The sequence below is a fragment of the Cydia amplana genome, chromosome 13, assembly GCF_948474715.1.
Source record: "Cydia amplana chromosome 13, ilCydAmpl1.1, whole genome shotgun sequence".
Taxonomy (NCBI): Eukaryota; Metazoa; Arthropoda; class Insecta; order Lepidoptera; family Tortricidae; genus Cydia; species Cydia amplana.
Genome location: NC_086081.1, coordinates 13,660,684 through 13,678,169, shown reverse-complemented (window position 1 = coordinate 13,678,169; position 17,486 = coordinate 13,660,684). Strand labels below are relative to the sequence as shown.

General features: G+C 37.4%; 2 protein-coding genes across 2 annotated transcripts in view; one reads left to right on the top strand and one right to left on the bottom strand.

Annotated features, from left to right (window-relative positions):
• LOC134653549 (poly(A) RNA polymerase, mitochondrial-like) overlaps nucleotides 1-17,486 on the bottom strand; it is a 194,438-nt gene that overhangs the window by 65,372 nt on the left and 111,580 nt on the right. The gene's annotated exons all lie outside the window — the stretch shown is intronic.
• On the top strand, nucleotides 7,134-14,101 carry LOC134653593 (uncharacterized). Its single transcript, XM_063508989.1, has 4 exons — nucleotides 7,134-7,227; nucleotides 12,267-12,452; nucleotides 12,997-13,150; nucleotides 14,000-14,101. The coding sequence occupies exons 1-4, from the start codon at nucleotides 7,147-7,149 to the stop codon at nucleotides 14,089-14,091; spliced, it is 513 nt and encodes a 170-aa protein (XP_063365059.1). The 5' UTR covers nucleotides 7,134-7,146; the 3' UTR covers nucleotides 14,092-14,101.

The window sequence follows — 17,486 nt, the reverse complement described above, 5'->3', positions numbered from 1 at the left end:
ACGCAAGAAACATGTTATCCATGTCATCAAAGTTAATATGGTAGTTACATTTTCTAATGTTCCGCGCAACTTTCTTATTTTTTTTCTGTCATAAGAAATTTCTCCTGACAATAACTAACATATAGACAGTCAAGCAAATCTTGTCAGTAGAAAAAGGCGCGAAATTCAAATTTTCTATGAGACGAAGTCCCTTCGCGCCTACATTTTTCAAATTTGCCGCCTTTTTCTACTGACAAGATCTGCTTGACCAACTTTAAGGCAAAAAGAATTAGCGAAATTGGTCTAGCCGTTCACGCGTGATGCCGTGACCAAGAGAAATAATTATGGATTCATTTTTATATTTTTCATTATTTACTTGAGGAACGAACGTGCGCACACAACCAAGCTACGTGAAGTACTGCCGAAATGACCGATCGCCATCCACACGCAACGATAAAACTGTGCAAACGCATCGACAACGATTTTTCTAATATAATTTGCAACTGCCACCGATCAACGATAATCGACAACGATTTGTCATACACACGGCAGATAAAACTGCGCAAATCGGACTGCACAGTTTAATCGCTACGATTTATCGTTACGTATGTAGCCAGCATTAGAGGGCTCAAATATCGATTTGATCATCCCGTCTGGATACTGCTTTAGCAATCGTCACATCACACTCGTCCACGTTTCGCTGTTTTCGCAAACAGCGAAATCGACTCCACTCCATCTCCAACTCCACACTTGGCTTCGCGCCGCGATTCACGCACATAGTCTTGAGGGGACTATACATTTTGTCAGTGATGTAACGGAATTGAAATGAAAATGCCCACACATCTTACTCGGGCTCCGGGCTATAATTAAACTGAAATTTCCAAGTTAGTCCATGAAATACGTCATTCATAAAGGGCAAACGAAACGCATTGAGAATGAACAAAACGCACCACACGTCACGCGTTATCAAACTGACGTCATTGGGATTTCACGATTTGTTTCTTGTTTCTCTTTTACCCAACGGCATACGTGTATCTCTTATTTCGCTCTATACCAAAATATCGGGCGGGAAGTGTTCAATGAAAAGAAAACTCGCGGTGCAGTCAGCCAGTCAGCCAGTCAGGTGCAGTCGAATTCTAACGTTCGTGTTCTTCGTATGTTTTTGTGTTTACGTGAATTTTGCTTGAATAAAAACAGTGAAAGTAGAAACGAATAAAGCCTAAGTGAACTGTTGAAGTGATTTTTACCTAAAACAACTGGATTAGAACGAGCGCCGTAATTTTTTTTGGAAAGTAAGTAATTTTAAATATGTTATTTACATTTGGATTCAATCGATTGTGTAAATTTAGTCTTTTTATTAAGGCCTGGCCGTGGCTGGGAGGCCTGGGAGTTGTTATCGCACGCAAAGAATAAATCATAGATAGGTACCTGTATCGTATAGACATTATTTTTTTAAACTCTGGCTTAGGTATGTTGAGATAAGCAAAAATAAGGTCGTGAGCTGTTTAGCATAAACAAATAGATAATTAACTAATACTATTTGCCAGAATACTTCCAAAAGACAGGGTAAGTATGTTTTAAATGATAGCAATATATAATTATTATGTTGAGATACTTAAGCAAAAATATGAGCTCACAAACTACACATTTAATTTAACATAAATTAGCTAATTACCAATGCTATTTAGGTACTACTTGCCACAGTACTACAAAATGTTATCATAGGTTACTAAAAGTATTACTTATTGGTTACTAAATATAAATATTTTTTATTATAATTATAATCTCTTACTTTGTTAAAATTACAAATTAAATTACATCTAAAACTTGCAAATATAAATTAAAACTATAAATTTAATAAACAATCCGCTGCCTGCCGTTCCCATGGTGCCAAAGGTGCCCATGATGCTCGCAGCATTTCCACGCTACTTAATGGTATAGTGTAGTCTTTTGAACTGAGCTAGTTTACTCAAAGAGTCTCAAGAATACAATACCATTGAGTGGTAAACTACAAATTAGGATAACTACCTCTTAGTAAAAGCAGATTATAACCGCCTTGAAATGTTAGTATAGATTAACAACTCTATTTCTTTAAACAATAGACTACAAAATACACTAACTAAATAATAGCTAACATAACTTTTTTTTGCATTTTGCACCAGACTACTTCCCTGTCGTGGCTAAGGTGGATATGACTTTACAAAAGATTGAATATGATATTATCTTTTTAGACCATTTTAACCCCATTCAACAAGGAATAAGGTTAAAAATTCAATATACATGCAATGTACTTGTAACTTACTTTGTAAGTAAACCAGTTGGCGCCTACGAGAACAAAAGCAGATAATAGCATTGTAATAAAACAATGCCATTGTTAGTACAGGTAAGTGAACAAGCTCAGTTCAAAAAAATTGTACTATAACGTCTATAACATTCCTATTAAAAGTAAGGCACTTATATAATATTACCTATTTGAATTAAGTAGCAATAGGTTGAATAAGAAAATAAACTTGTAATAATCTCCTCCATAAATGCTCAAGTAAAGCCATGTTACATAATAAGATTTATTTGATCATCATCATCTTCCTAGTTTGCCCCACCATTTATGCCATGGCTTACTGGGCTCACATAGAGAGCCTTGGGTGAACTCGGCAACAAAGTTCCAAGAATTGGCATAGGCACTAGTTTTTATGGAAGCAACTGCAACTTCCAACCCAGAGGTGAACCTAGTCCTTATTAAGAGTAGTCTTTCCATATTATAATGGTATTCTTGATTGAAAAACAATACTTTTATTTTGCAACTTTATGGTATCAAGTTATTTATCTTTTTCAAAACTCATATTAACTAATTAACATCTAGCTGATCTAGCATAAGTTACATTGTATATATTTTAGTATAAATATAATGGCTTTTGCAATTTAAAGAAATTCAAACGGAAATAATAATAACAAGTAAGGCAGCTTGGGCCTTGCCCCGCTGCTGGCGGCACCCTAGGTTAGGTTTTTTTATAATATGTTTATAAGTATTTTGTATTGTTTTTGTAAGTGTTTTTGTATTTTATTTTTATATCCATATTATAAATTAACCTAACTTAAGATGATAAATAAATAAAGAGAATAACAAGTAATATGGAGATAAAAATTCTTAATTAAAAATCCCAGTTGTTCTGAATATCCTCAAAGTAAGTAGGTACATACTTAAAATATTTATTTCACTTATTTTCCTCTTATTATACTTGTTTACTTACTTCATTGTACCATTTACTGATAACCAGGTTAAAGAGGGGGCGTACAGCCAGGACACTTTCGGAAGTGTTAGCAATCTCATCATGGGTTTCAAAGTTTTTCCTCAATGAGTTTGAAAGTATACTTCTGTTTAAAATTTTGCTAGTCAAATCCCTTGGCTACATCATTAGCTATTTTATAATAAAATTATATTGCTTTGGTATGCCGTATGCAGGGTTATGATATAAAATGGGAAATAAATTAAAATTAGACATTAAATTAAAATTAATAACTTAATATCTAATATTTATTTAATATATTTAAAATCTAAAATAATAATTATTAAAAAAAAACTGAAATGCATTTGTAGTTTCTGATAATGAAAATGAAGTTTAAAGTAGTCTCAAATTGAATGTGTTCCCATGTCATTGTAATTTAGGCTATACACATAACCCAAAACGACTAGCACTGTCTCAAGGGTGCTCAAGGTTGAATTATAATCGCCGACAAACACATTGTCCAAAGGATACCAACGGACAAACGAATTTTGACCTTACGGCTTTATAACAGAGTGCATTGTCTAAGTTTGCAGTTGGATTCTTGTAGGTCACATTAGGTTAATGGCTAAAGCATTGGAATGTGCAAATGCAAAGTATGTGTGTATATTTTATGAGTTTTTATAAAATCTTCTCATACTTAATATGTTTATAGCTGTGTGATGCTGATGCTAGGTATATATGTGACGTTATCTATGAAAAGGGATCTTATTGTCGATAGCGCTTACGCCATTATTAACGATGCTCCGATATAAATACAATGCCGCGCGATGCTGTGCGGCGTAAGCGCCATCGACAATAAGGTCCCTTTTCATAGATAATGCCCCATATTAACAGAAAATAAATTTAAGTGCCACACGAACCCGCCGCTATAAAGACGCTCCCATACAATCGAAGTTATGCTCTCATTTAATCATTCTAATATACTAATAAAAAAAACCAATGCTGCAACAGAAGAAATATGTATGTCTCAGTTGTTTACCTACACTTTGTATACCTACTTAGAGTAAATTGTTTTTATCTTATCATCGTTTCCAGTGCAAGAGCGTATAATGAGGATTTTAGTACAATGTTTTTTTTTTCTTTGTCTTTGACACTCGTCCTCAACGCGACATTAAACTGTCGCACACTTTTCACCAACTAATGCCAACTATGGCAGGTTCAAGGCACAAGGACAGTCAGCATCAGAACAGGATGGCTGGCTCAGGGAGGTGGCGAAGCGGAGGAATGCCAGGAATGGCTAGTCATCATGGCTAGTGGCTTCAGAAGTTCAGACAGAATCGCAGTTAAAGTTTGATCAAACATATGCTATGCATGACATGCACCAACATCAACACATCCTGGCTATGTTATCACAAATGGAGCTGAGGGCCAAGATCTCTTTTGTCTTCAAGGGTCTTTTTAATAGGGTTCCGTAGTCAACCAGGAACCCTTAAGGTTTGTCACACAGGCGCGTTTCCCGGGCGAGCGTGAGCGTTTTATATGAAAAACCGCGCGCGCCGCTTAGTACGCTCCGCCCGGAAAACGCGCCTGTGTGACGGAACCTTTACAGTTTCGCCATGTCCGGCTGTCAGTCCGTGGCTTTGCTCCGTGATTTTCAACTATCTTCCCACAGTAAAAAAAAACCTAAATTTATCCCTCAGTCCAGTCAGTCCTCAGTTACTCCACTTGACGATAACTACATTATGTAGGGGTCGCAAAACAATCATGCCAACAGCGTCGTGTCAAAAAGATTGAAAAACATTTCTGTAGATTACCGTTGTGGTTACTGACGAGACTGAGACCTGAGGGCCTACTGCGAACACCGAAGTTTGAATTCGATAATTGCGGGCATTTTCTCTGTCACTTTAATTTATTGGAGTAAAAGAGAAAGATGCCCGCAAATTGCCAACTTCGGTGTTCGCGGTAGGTCTTCTGTCCTGTTCTCCATTAACGAGAGGTGTGGCCTTGAGCTAGCAGCTCCTGTGTAACGGTACTTAATTGTTGCCACTGTGGTCCAAGTCTAAAGATCGTAGATTTCGGTACTGAAGGGCTATGGCTATACACGGCAGGCGAGACACGGCAGTGTTTCCGGCAAAGCTCGGAGAACAAGCTGTGCGCGCAGTGTATAGGTAGACTAGGTACATACCTATATATACCACAACCTTTTCTGTATTCACAACTTTTTCGACTTCCGTAACTTTTTTCCAGTACATTTTGTACAGTGTTTATGTTAGAAACTCCCATGACTATGATGATGTATTCCCTAAAATTTCCCAAAGGAACAAATATTTTGCAGCAATGTGATGATCTATTTTTACCTGCTCGATGACGTACATGCATGTGCACAATTACTTACTACGCGAGCAATGGATCCAGCTTCACCAACCTACACTACCTACCTACTTTCCTCGTAGAGCTTTTTGTATACGGGGTTTTTCCTCAACCCTACGCCATATTTTGCGAGGTTAATTTAAAGATCATGCTAGGTAACTTTTAGTGTGGGTGGGACCAACCCCTAAATCACCTAAATGACGTAAAAAATTCCCCCTCATAGAAAACATCGAAAATTGCAATCTATGGCTTTGTATACGGTTATTTTGTTACGATTGAACGTAGATACATATTAAGTAGGTCTGCTAGGTGATTTGTAGGATATTAAATGACTTGTTCCCTGTTTTTCTTGTGGCACCTGGTTTGTCGCAAGACATTCAAAAGTGCAGCGAAAATGGGTATCTACTTTTAATAAGATCACTGTATAAAAAATACCCGATTTTCCCTCGTTACAGTAGGAACTTAGTAAGCAATCCGCTTGTAACTTAACCCTAGTCAAGACAAGATAGATCGAGCGAAGGCGTCTTTGTGCAGCCGTTTATTAGGGTTCCGTAGCCAAATGGCAAAAAACGGAACCCTTATAGATTCGTCATGTCTGTCTGTCTGTCTGTCTGTCTGTCCGTCTGTCCGTCCGTATGTCACAGTCACTTTTCTCCGAAACTATAAGAACTATACTGTTGAAACTTGGTAAGTAGATGTATTCTGTGAACCGCATTAAGATTTTCACACAAAAATAGAAAAAAAACAATAAATTATTGGGGTTCCCCATACTTAGCACTGAAACTCAAAAATTTTTTTTTCATTAAACCCATGCGTGTGGGGTATCTATGGATAGGTCTTCAAAAATGATATTGAGGTTTCTAATATCATTTTTTTCTAAACTGAATAGTTTGCGCGAGAGACACTTCCAAAGTGGTAAAATGTGTCCCCCCCCCCGCCCCCGTAACTTCTAAAATAACAGAATGATAAAACTAAAAAAAATATATGATGTACATTACCATGTAAACTTTCACCGAAAATTGGTTTGAACGAGATCTAATAAGTAGTTTTTTTTTAATACGTCATAAATCCCCTAAATACGGAACCCTTCATGGGCGAGTCCGACTCGCACTTGGCCGCTTTTATTTGTAGGTAACAATATGTCAGATAATTGCCCTGATGCAGATGCATTTCAGTGCATCTTCGACAATGGCCGCGGACGGTAGGCAGTGATTTTAGTTTTTCAAAACAATAATCATTGTTTTCATATCCTAAACACTAAAATGACTATTAATATTTTGTCAGTTCGATTGCCCGAATTTGTCCGATAATTTTATCTGGGATATTATAACATTGCATACCTTTAAAAATAAATAAATAAAATGTATACAATAAATGAGTGAATAATTTACAAAGAGTGATTGTAGTGAAATCATTTAGGATCGGCAGATTTCCCGGGTTTTCTTGGATTCTTCGTAGCAAACCCCCGAATGCTATAAATATAAATCCTATATCCTATAAGTACCTAGTGCCCATAGAAAAAATATCTGCTGATAAGCTGTTGTTGTGTTCCAGGGACCACAGAGAAGAGAGCATGGGTCTCCCGCACATCACATCGTTCTGCTGGTGCATGGGCCTGGAGAGCGGCGCTAAGGTCGTCGGCGCCATGCATTTGGTAAGTTGATAAGTTCTAACAGTTTCAGATCACTTCCCCAAACGCGTTAGTTCCGCGTAGCATTATATCCATTCACATTTTTCCCCACTAGAGTTTTATTCCGTTCATGTACCTCCCCATTCGCATGGGCTAGCAGGCGTCATTTACTTAACTTATCAACTTAACTAGAAGCCCCGCCTATTTCTGGGCGGTTTGCTCTTCGGGCATCTGAATCTACCTAACGAACCTAACCTACCTACCTATTGATTTAGTGTGACACAGTTAAAACATTAAACTAGGGAAATAAGCGACAAGGATTTACACGTGTAATAAAACGTAGTACTAAGTAAATAAACGATTGGTTAGAATACTAGTAGTTCGCCCCGAACTGAGAACTCGCGGTTCGTCAAAAAGATCAATTGAATGCAGTGCTACTTAGTCCGAGATGGGCATTTCGTAATTGAATCCTGATTCCACGATTACTTGAAATTACTTTTTAATCTGATTACCGATTCCCAGATTAGGTACTTTGTAATGTAACAATATTACAATACCGAATTACTAAGTACAATTCCATTTGGGGAATCAGGAATCAATTTCTCAAATATTACAATTACTAGTAATTGGAATCAATGTCGATTCCTCATTACAGGAATGCATTACTTGATTCCTTTCAGATTACATTTCGTACTACTACTATCAAAAGTACATTTCGATAGTAGATATAGATGTTGTTGACTTACTAGGATGCATCTATATCTTATTTGAAACAGGTGCGCAGATTTCGAAAATGATGACCATGACCTATAAAACGACACCCATGACGACTTTTATGACATACTGGATGGCCGCCGTCTTGGAATCCAATATGGTCATCATTTTCGAAATCTGCGCCCCCTATAATCTATAAAACGACATCCATGACGACTTTTATAAAATACTGCATGGCCGCCTTCTTGGAATCCAAAATGGTCATCATTTTCGAATTCTGCGCCCCCTAAAACCTATAAAACGACATCCATGACAACTTTTATGACATACTGCATGGCCGTCATTTTGGATTCCAAAATGGTCATCATTTTCAAATCGGGGCCCCCTAAAACCTATAAAACGACATCCATGACGACTTTTATGTCATAGTGCAAGTCCGCCATTTTGGAATCCAAAATGGTCATCATTTTCAAAAGCATGCCCCCCCCCTATAATCTATAAAACGACATCCATGACGACTTTTATGACGTACTGCATGGCCGCCATCTTGGAATCCAAAATGCACATCATTTTCGAAATCTGCGCCCCCTAAAACCTACAAAACGACATCCATGATGGCCGTCATTTTGGATTCCAAAATGGTCATCATTTTCGAATTCGGGGCCCCCTAAAACATATAAAACGACATCCATGACGACTTTTATGACATACTGCATGGCCGCCATTTTGGATTCCAAAATGGTCATCATTTTCGAAACCTGCGCCCCCTAAAACCTATAAAACGACATCCATGACGACTTTTATGACATACTGCATGGCCGCCATTTTGGATTCCAAAATGGTCATCATTTTCGAAATCTGCGCCCCCAAAAACCTATAAAACGACATCCATGACGACTTTTCATACCCCGCAACGGAGCTAGCAAAACCGTAGCATATGACAGTTTTGTGTCAGGGTTGGCGATTATGATGAACCATTTTGCTTTAACTTTATTGTATGTAAGATTAATAAAATTGATCGAGAACCTTGTTGATCCTCTTCCGATATAACCCGGTTTAATTTACTGTCAAATAATATAAATTAACATCAGGTCAATGTCAATATTAGATGCGTTTCAATGTATCTGTTATTTTGTTTATAAAATCAGGTTTTTTTATTCGCATATATTTCAAATATTAAAATGGAATTTTCATTGCTTGAAAATATTGCTGTGTTTGAAAACAAAGAAAAAATATTTTTTGTACTTTAGTTTATGCGTAGTTGTGATAACCTTGACGTACAACTGCTACAGATTTGCTAGCTCGGTTGCGAGGTATGTTTATGACATAGTGCATGGCCGCCATCTTGGATTCCAAAATAGTCATCATTTTCGAAATCTGAGCCCCCTATAACCTATAAAACGACATCCATGACGACTTTTATGACATAGTGCATGGCCGCCATTTTGGAATCCAAAATGGTCATCATTTTCGAAATCTGCGCCCCCTAATACCTATAAAACGACATCCATGACGACTTTTATGACATACTGCATGGCCGCCATTTTGGATTCCAAAATGGTCATCATTTTCGAAATCTGCGCCCCCTAAAACCTATAAAACGACATCCATGACGACTTTTATGACATAGTGCATGGCCGCCATCTTGGATTCCAAAATAGTCATCATTTTCGAAATCTGAGCCCCCTATAACCTATAAAACGACATCCATGACGACTTTTATGACATAGTGCATGGCGGCCATTTTGGAATCCAAAATGGTCATCATTTTCGAAATCTGCGCCCCGTAATACCTATAAAACGACATCCATGACGACTTTTATGACATACTGGATGGCCGCCATCTTGGAATCCAAAATGGTCATCATTTTCGAAATCTGCGCCTCCTAAAACCTATAAAACGATATCCATGACGACTTTTATGACATACTGCATGGAGTGCATGGCCGCCATTTTGGAATCCAAAATGATCATCATTTTCGAAATCTGCGCCCCCTAAAACCTATAAAATTATATCCATTACGATTTAATGACAGTGCATGGCCGCCATCTTGGATTCCAAAATTATCATAATTTTCATAAAAAAATCTTTAAAAAAACAATATTATAAATGTGTAAACCGAGCACTTTCATTTGATACCAACTCGACCATACTTTCTTGCAATTAAAATGACCAGAATAGCAAGACCCCTCACAAATGGCTTTTTAGCATTTTAAGCTCTTCTAGCTCAATAACCTCTTGTTCAAGCCAGCTCAAAATTTAATGACTAATATATAATGCCCTCGACTATACGTTCACCCAATTTCATTTAAATTAGAACAAATTTACTTAAGTTATTGAGTATCAAACTATCCTCTGAAAGTTCAGCTTAAAAACATTGAAATGCCGGGACGTGCCCCTAGCCAGCCGTCTGTTCAAAGTCGAATGTAAGAACTTCGCTTCGCTTCGCTCGCTCGTTCGATAAAATGGGGGAAAATACGACTGGGAATTTCGCTACGCGGAACTAACGCGTTTGGGGTCGAACTTCTCGCGGTGGCGTTTCACTCAAGTGTTCAGCTGACAACTGCTCCGAGCAGTCAGTAAGGCACAATGCAGAATTTTTATATGATATGTATTTATAATAAGCTGCATTTACCGCCTGCACGTCAACACAAATTCGTTTAACTGTTTATTGAAAGGCGAAGGTTAAACTTTGTATACCATGAGTCATAATAGGGAAAGTCTGGAATCGCTCTATGCCTTCAACTCGTCAATAAATAGAGACTGAGTCATCCTTTTTATTAAGTATTCTGTTCAATTATGTCGAGTAACAATCAGTCAATGAATACTCGTATCAATTTATTTCAGACATAAATAGTCGATATCAGTCGGGTATAAATATTTAAATAGCAACCACTCGGCAGCAACGTACTGGACATCACACAGACGAAATAACAGTTTTGTAACAACATCCATCAGTCATCTATCTTCTCGATACCTATTCGTATATTTATGAAGTTACGTACTTATTGTACTTAGGTTGTCTAATGCCTATAGGTACATACATAGATACACGGCTGCTAGGATCGGACGGGAAGAAATCTTCTAAGTTGTAACTTTGCTCTGAGCGAGATAGACTACCCGTCTGTTTCTGATTAATATAGTTAGAAAAAGAAAAAAACATATCTCGCTCGCGAGATACTGTGGATTCTGTATTTGACCCTAACCAATGTGCTCGAAACCATTTTATAGTAAGTACCTACCTATAGTAACATTCATGCAAGGTGCATGCAAAAAAGTCTGGAAGGTCAGACAGTGAGGTGATGTCATGAGTGTTCCGAGAAGTAAGTTTGCTACGGAACACTAAAAAGTACGCAAAATATAAGAATGATAAACACATAGTTGTAGGAATAGGAATTAAATCATAGTAAGCAGAAATGTCTGCAAAGAATTCTCTTTATTTCTAAGCAGTCGTTGGAAGTTATACATATTCAATTCATTGAATATGTATAACTTCAGTTTTAGTAGTTGTTTGACCCAGTGACGATCGAATTGTGATTTTTTTTAAATCTCAATTAAGTGTAAAAAATGATAATGATAAGTAAATGGCACCGTTCTTGAAAGACCTTGCGATAACCTTAAATAAAATAAAAACTCCTTGTTGTCAAGATCATGTGTAAACCAACAGGTTTTATAACTATATTTTGTGGCTGAAGCTTTTATTAGGTCTCCACGGACACAATAAGACTTCTGATGCAAATATGATTTAACACTTATTACGGTCATAGGTTACACCAGAGCATATTCGTTGAGATTGTAGTGTTTGTTTTTTCATTATTCCGTTTCGCTGATGTGAAGGATTATATGATGTGAAGGATTTTAGCTTTCAAAATCAAATCAAAATTAAAATCAATATATTGTATGGTTATGGGTTTACTCGCACAAAGGTGGTACAAATTATTCATGTTCTCCATATCCTGCCCAAAGGCGTACAATATTTGGTAAGTTGTCTTAGAACTACATTCATAGTACTTTTAACAATATATTCGTACAACATGTCGTTAATCAGATACATAGATAGACATTGTGTGCCAATTTAACTCGCGTTTGCCACGCGATAAATAAAATTCTGTTTCTGTCGACGCTTGTAGGCGGCGGCGGCGGAAAGAGGCGGACACTATCGAGACTTTATTGTTTGACGGTGATAAAACAACGCAACCTAAATGTATTTGGGTTTGTTAGCATCGTCTCGATAAGTTTTTATTTGCCTGTTAAAAGAAAAGCACAGTCAGCGATAAAAGCTTGTATCAAAAATGTCATTTTTGCAAAAAAACTTATTTATTTTAATTTATCAACGATTTATTTCCAGATCGCCTCAGGCTGTCTCTTAGTTGTGACGTCGCTAATGGCGCACGACGCTGGCTCCTACATGGGCACCATCGAGGACGAGGGAGACCACATCTACTCCATCTGGTACCGGGTCGCTATAGGCGCGGCCGTGCTGTCCACGGTACACGTGCTACTGGCGCTGGCCTTGTTATACGCTGTGTTTAAGGTAAGGAGGGACTATATCTACTGCACCTGGTACCGGGTCGCTATAGATGTTAGCCACAGCAGTGCTTGTTCTATTAGCGCTGCCGCTGTTATATGCTGTGACGAAGGTGCCTTATCGTAGCCATACCGTAATGGTACATACATATGTACCCCTTTAATCAAAAAACTTCTTCCAAACTTCTGTTAAATTTAGTCTCTTTCTAACAAACGGAAGTGTCAAAAAGATGGATAGCGACAGACGATTAGATATCAACGGTTTTGTTAGATTTGACACACGTTTATGAATAACGTTAAATAGCGTTTACCATCTGGTACAAGATCGCAGTAAATGTATGAGGTTTGACATGTTAGCTCAATATGCTGATAGAGTCTGTTCGCAAAGAGAAGAGACGTGGACTGTATGTGTGGGGCCTAACACATTCCACGACTCTTCTCTTTCCGCACAGACTACTGATTGAAAGAACCTGTTGAAAGAAAAGTACAGTCAGCGATAAAAATTTGATGAAATCGAAATGGTTAACAATAACTTTTTTTTTCTTTTTCAGCGTCACATGACGATCCTCCGCGCGTACGTGTACATCATGTGCATACTGTACGTGTGCGCTCTGCTGTACGTCATCATAACGGCGGCGATGCGCGGCCCGAGAGACTCGGGCTCCGACGTGTTCCTCGCCTTCTTGGAGGCTGTGCTGGCCTTTGGTGAGTGTCTAATAGCGTTCACTGTAGTTCATACTTATTTACCTATTTACAAATTTTAGCCTACATTTCAGACTCTACGGATCGGAATCTTTAATTACCTTCGCTAGCATTTGGTGTTTGGTGTTGGTGGTGTGGCGTGGCTAAATTTTCGAGACTGCTGCTGTTTGGTCCTATGTGTCCTATGTGTGTGGCTGCGTCCTATTATATATGTGTTGTGTACCTTAACTCGTAGAACATAGGTACAAATTATTGTTGCTATTTTTAGGAATCACCTGTCTCTGGTAAAAATAAAGTTCCGAATATAATTTTATTTTTGAGCAGTACTTTCTTACGGAACAAGCGGGTCAATGTAAGGAATTCCTCGTGACTAGCGTCCTTTCTTTATGTTTCTATTCAACTCATTCATTGCCGAAAACTCGCATTCGCTCGGTGTTTCAATTTCGACACCCGCTCGGAATTGTCTACTTACACCAGCCATTCTCAAAGTGTGCTCCGCGGACCCTGGCGCTCCGCAAAGCCTTTGTTGGAGCTCCGCGAGAAATACTTGTGATAATAAGAAAAAAAACAGCTCTTCTATATGTATATCTGCGGGCTCAGCACGGTTCCATTTTTATCGACTATCACTATGCCCGTCACTTTCGCACTTACATACTTGTTAGAACGTGACAGGCATGGTGATAAACGATAAAAATGCTACCGTGCTACTAGGGCTGGTCCACAGTGACTAACGAAAATTTATAATTTGGGGCTCCGTCAAATATCTCGCTTTTCAAAAGGATTCCGTCACCAAAAACTTTGAGAACCGCTGACTTACACTAATACCACTAATACATAACTATTTATGTGCAGGTTTCCTGGCGTACTGCATCCTGTGCGTCCGCAGCTACTACCTGATGCTGCGCAGCGCAGACGACATGGAAGGACCTAACAAGGCTTACTAGGTCACTCACACACGATGTGAACTTACACACAACTTAGTGGCGGTGCGTACATACAACTTCTTGTCTTGCCTAATAGGGAATATTACGCGAAACTCTGCGTAGGGGGCGCCACTACCACAATCCACCACAATCTGAAGGTCTACCGCGAAACAAGAATATCGAAATTTCGTTATCTAACCTCTCTATCACTCTTGCATACTCGAGCGATAAAGGGGTAAATATTTTCGCATTTCCCGGGAGGCCCTTTGTAAACAAACCGCCTTGGTGCATCAATGTCATATTTTATTATCTGTGAAAACTTGTCAAAAAACAGTTTAAGGCACAGTATGTATAAGTTACTCCATGGTTTACGATAGGCGCTAGGGCTGCACTATGGCGGCAGAACATTGCAGTAATACCCCCTATTCAACGCTAATCACTTTCCTTATATAGGACAGATATGCATAATTATTTAGATACGACTAATACGAGCGTTTACTTTCGAAGGACGAACCTAATGATGAACCAGATTTGTCGAAATTTGTCTTAAGATACTAGGTATTATTATGATTTTTTGTTTGTCCGGCATAATTTATGGATTTTATCATATATATTACCTATGTATACGCCTATGACCTGCTCATATTAGTATGTACAAATTTATATAAATACTTGGAAATTAGCACCTTCACTCATGGAGATGTACAAACGATAACCTATTACATTATTATATGTTCCTATTGTAAAGCGTAATGTAATGTATTTGGCGGGCTCCTAGCCTAGTCGGTAGTGACCCTGCCTAGGAAGCAGTGGGTGCCGGGTTCGAATCCCGGTAAAGGGCATTTATTTTTGTGTTTATCACAAATATTTGTTCCTGAGTTATGGAAGTTTTCTATGTATATAAGTATTTACATATGTATAATATAACGTATATTATACAGGGTGCTTCCTGTAACAGGAGCAATAAATTAAACTGTAGACTGTACTCCTCAAACTGATCAACATTTGTTCAGCAACTTTTGAAAATAACTCGTGTTTTGATTTTTATTACACTTTAAAGTCTATTCTAACACGCAATGTATTGCAAATTTTGTTATGTTTAAATCGTGACAAGCAACGTCAAACACACTGATGTCAGCGTACATTGAAGGCAATATTTATTTTGTATGAAAAAGAGGATGTCTAAAGGATTCATAATTTCTAAAAGTTGCTGAACACACAGTACAGTACAGCCTTTAGTTTAATTTATTGCTCCTGTTACAGGAAGCACCCTGTATAATATTACAGAGTGATTACTGTGGGACTAAGTCGGTTTGTGTAAGTGTCCGTAATATCTATTTATTTCTGCTCACGTGTAGGTAGATATAATAAATGAACCCAGAAATGTAAACTTAATGTTTTGCCATAGTTTCCGATTGTTTAGCATTTTCTATACATACATTTCATTTCATTTCATTTCATTTATTCATAAACAATAATACAATTGTGTCTGAATGTTACATTATTATCTAAATAAATCATGCCTATTTACAATTTACAAATATTCATTTACAATTTTACAATAATACCTATAATACCTATAATACGGGTATGTTAATTCCGATTGCATTTCTGAGGATTTTATATATTTTTGCCCACTATTATTAACAACAAGTATCTACAACTACAACAAGTTTTTATGCCTTTGAATAAAAAGGAAGAATATCTCTGGAACCATGTGCGTATTATAGCAAAATAACTAACCTGGGGGTAATTACCCCCGTGGGGGTAAAACTGGTATTTTACGGGGGTGATAAGCTAAAAACAGGTTCCCTAGTTAGTCATAGGGGTGACCGGACTGAAAAGGTTAGGAACCACTGACATAGAGGAATATTATAAATGACAAACACGTATTATTAATTTCAAATTAATTGCATTATATATATTCTCTCCGATAGTGCTAAATGTGCCTCTTTTCGATGATTGTGAGTAGCAAAACGAAAGCCAATTTTGAGGCTTTCCACTATATTGTCGCTCACGAAATGCTTTCGCCTTGTATGGCGGCTACCTCAATCGAATGCGTAAAGCTCGACAATATAGTTCGAAATACTCTGACAATTTGTTAGCCATGTCATGAAATATTACCAGGCCAAACCAAATATTACTTTCTCAAAGTATTAGAAGAATGGCATTTCGTAAGCGACATTTTCGTGAAATACCTTGTACAGAATGATTTTGACATATTTTCTTAGCTATTTTTTATAGCCCTCATAGATGTAAGGCCACGGGCGATGGGTAATGTTAATAATAAATGGCAGTTGGTATAATAGACAAAGGATAAGACGGTCGGAGTCTGTTAGAAATCGACAAACTATACTCGGTAGCTTTATAGCCGTAGCAGTGCTTTAATTTTTATAGATGTTTGTTTACTTCTGTAGAGCTAAGATGGCCGGCTCTTTATCATTTGTCACATGCCTGTCACCTTCTAACAAATATGTAAGTGCGAGAGTGACTCATGGCATGACAGGTGATAAAAATGCGACCATGATACCGCTGCTGAAAGGTGTAAAGAAATGATCCCATCTCGATTGGACTCATCTTGATCTCTTTTGTAACTTTTTAAAAATAAGAATGATAAGAAATATGATTGATTACTGATGATTAAAAAACAGTAAACGCTTATGATAGGTGAAGTAAATAAAATTATTTACTTAGGGGTCATCCATTAATTACGTCACACGTTTAGGGGGAGGGAGGGGGTCAAGAAAATGTGACATGGGGGAGGGGGGAGTCACAAACGTTGTGATGTCACTTTAACTTCATCAGTAACCGAAAATTAATTTATATTTTTTATTCGCTGTACAGTTAAATAATGAGATTTTGGATGTAACTTTCGTTGTGTTATAAAATTACTAATATTTATATATCAAAAATATTTTTTTATTAAAAAAATAATGCCGAGTTAATATTGTCGATTTCGTTGAAAACAAAATTGCCTAAAATGTGACGTCACACCAGGGGGGGAGGGGTTTGCAAAATGTGACCAAGTGTGACAAGGAGGGGGGGAGGGGTAAAAAAACCTAGAAATTCGTGTGACGTAATAAATGGATGATCCTTTACTTAATTTTATATAGACAGCTATTTCGAAGAGTAGTAATTTTTCCGGGCAAATAATTACGATTATACGATTGTATAGAGTGTATTTATCTGATGGGATCGCACTAAATATGGGAATTATATTAGTAAGTAAGAAAAGTAAAATAATGATAATGAATATTAAGCACTGAATGTGTGTTTGAAAGACTGGTTGCAAGATTTCACTTAATAAATAATTGCTTTTAATAATATTGTACTTAGTTTAAGTCTTATTACCAATATATGGATAAATAAATATATAATAAATTGTCTGTTGGAGCGATATAAGGTTTTTAATATAA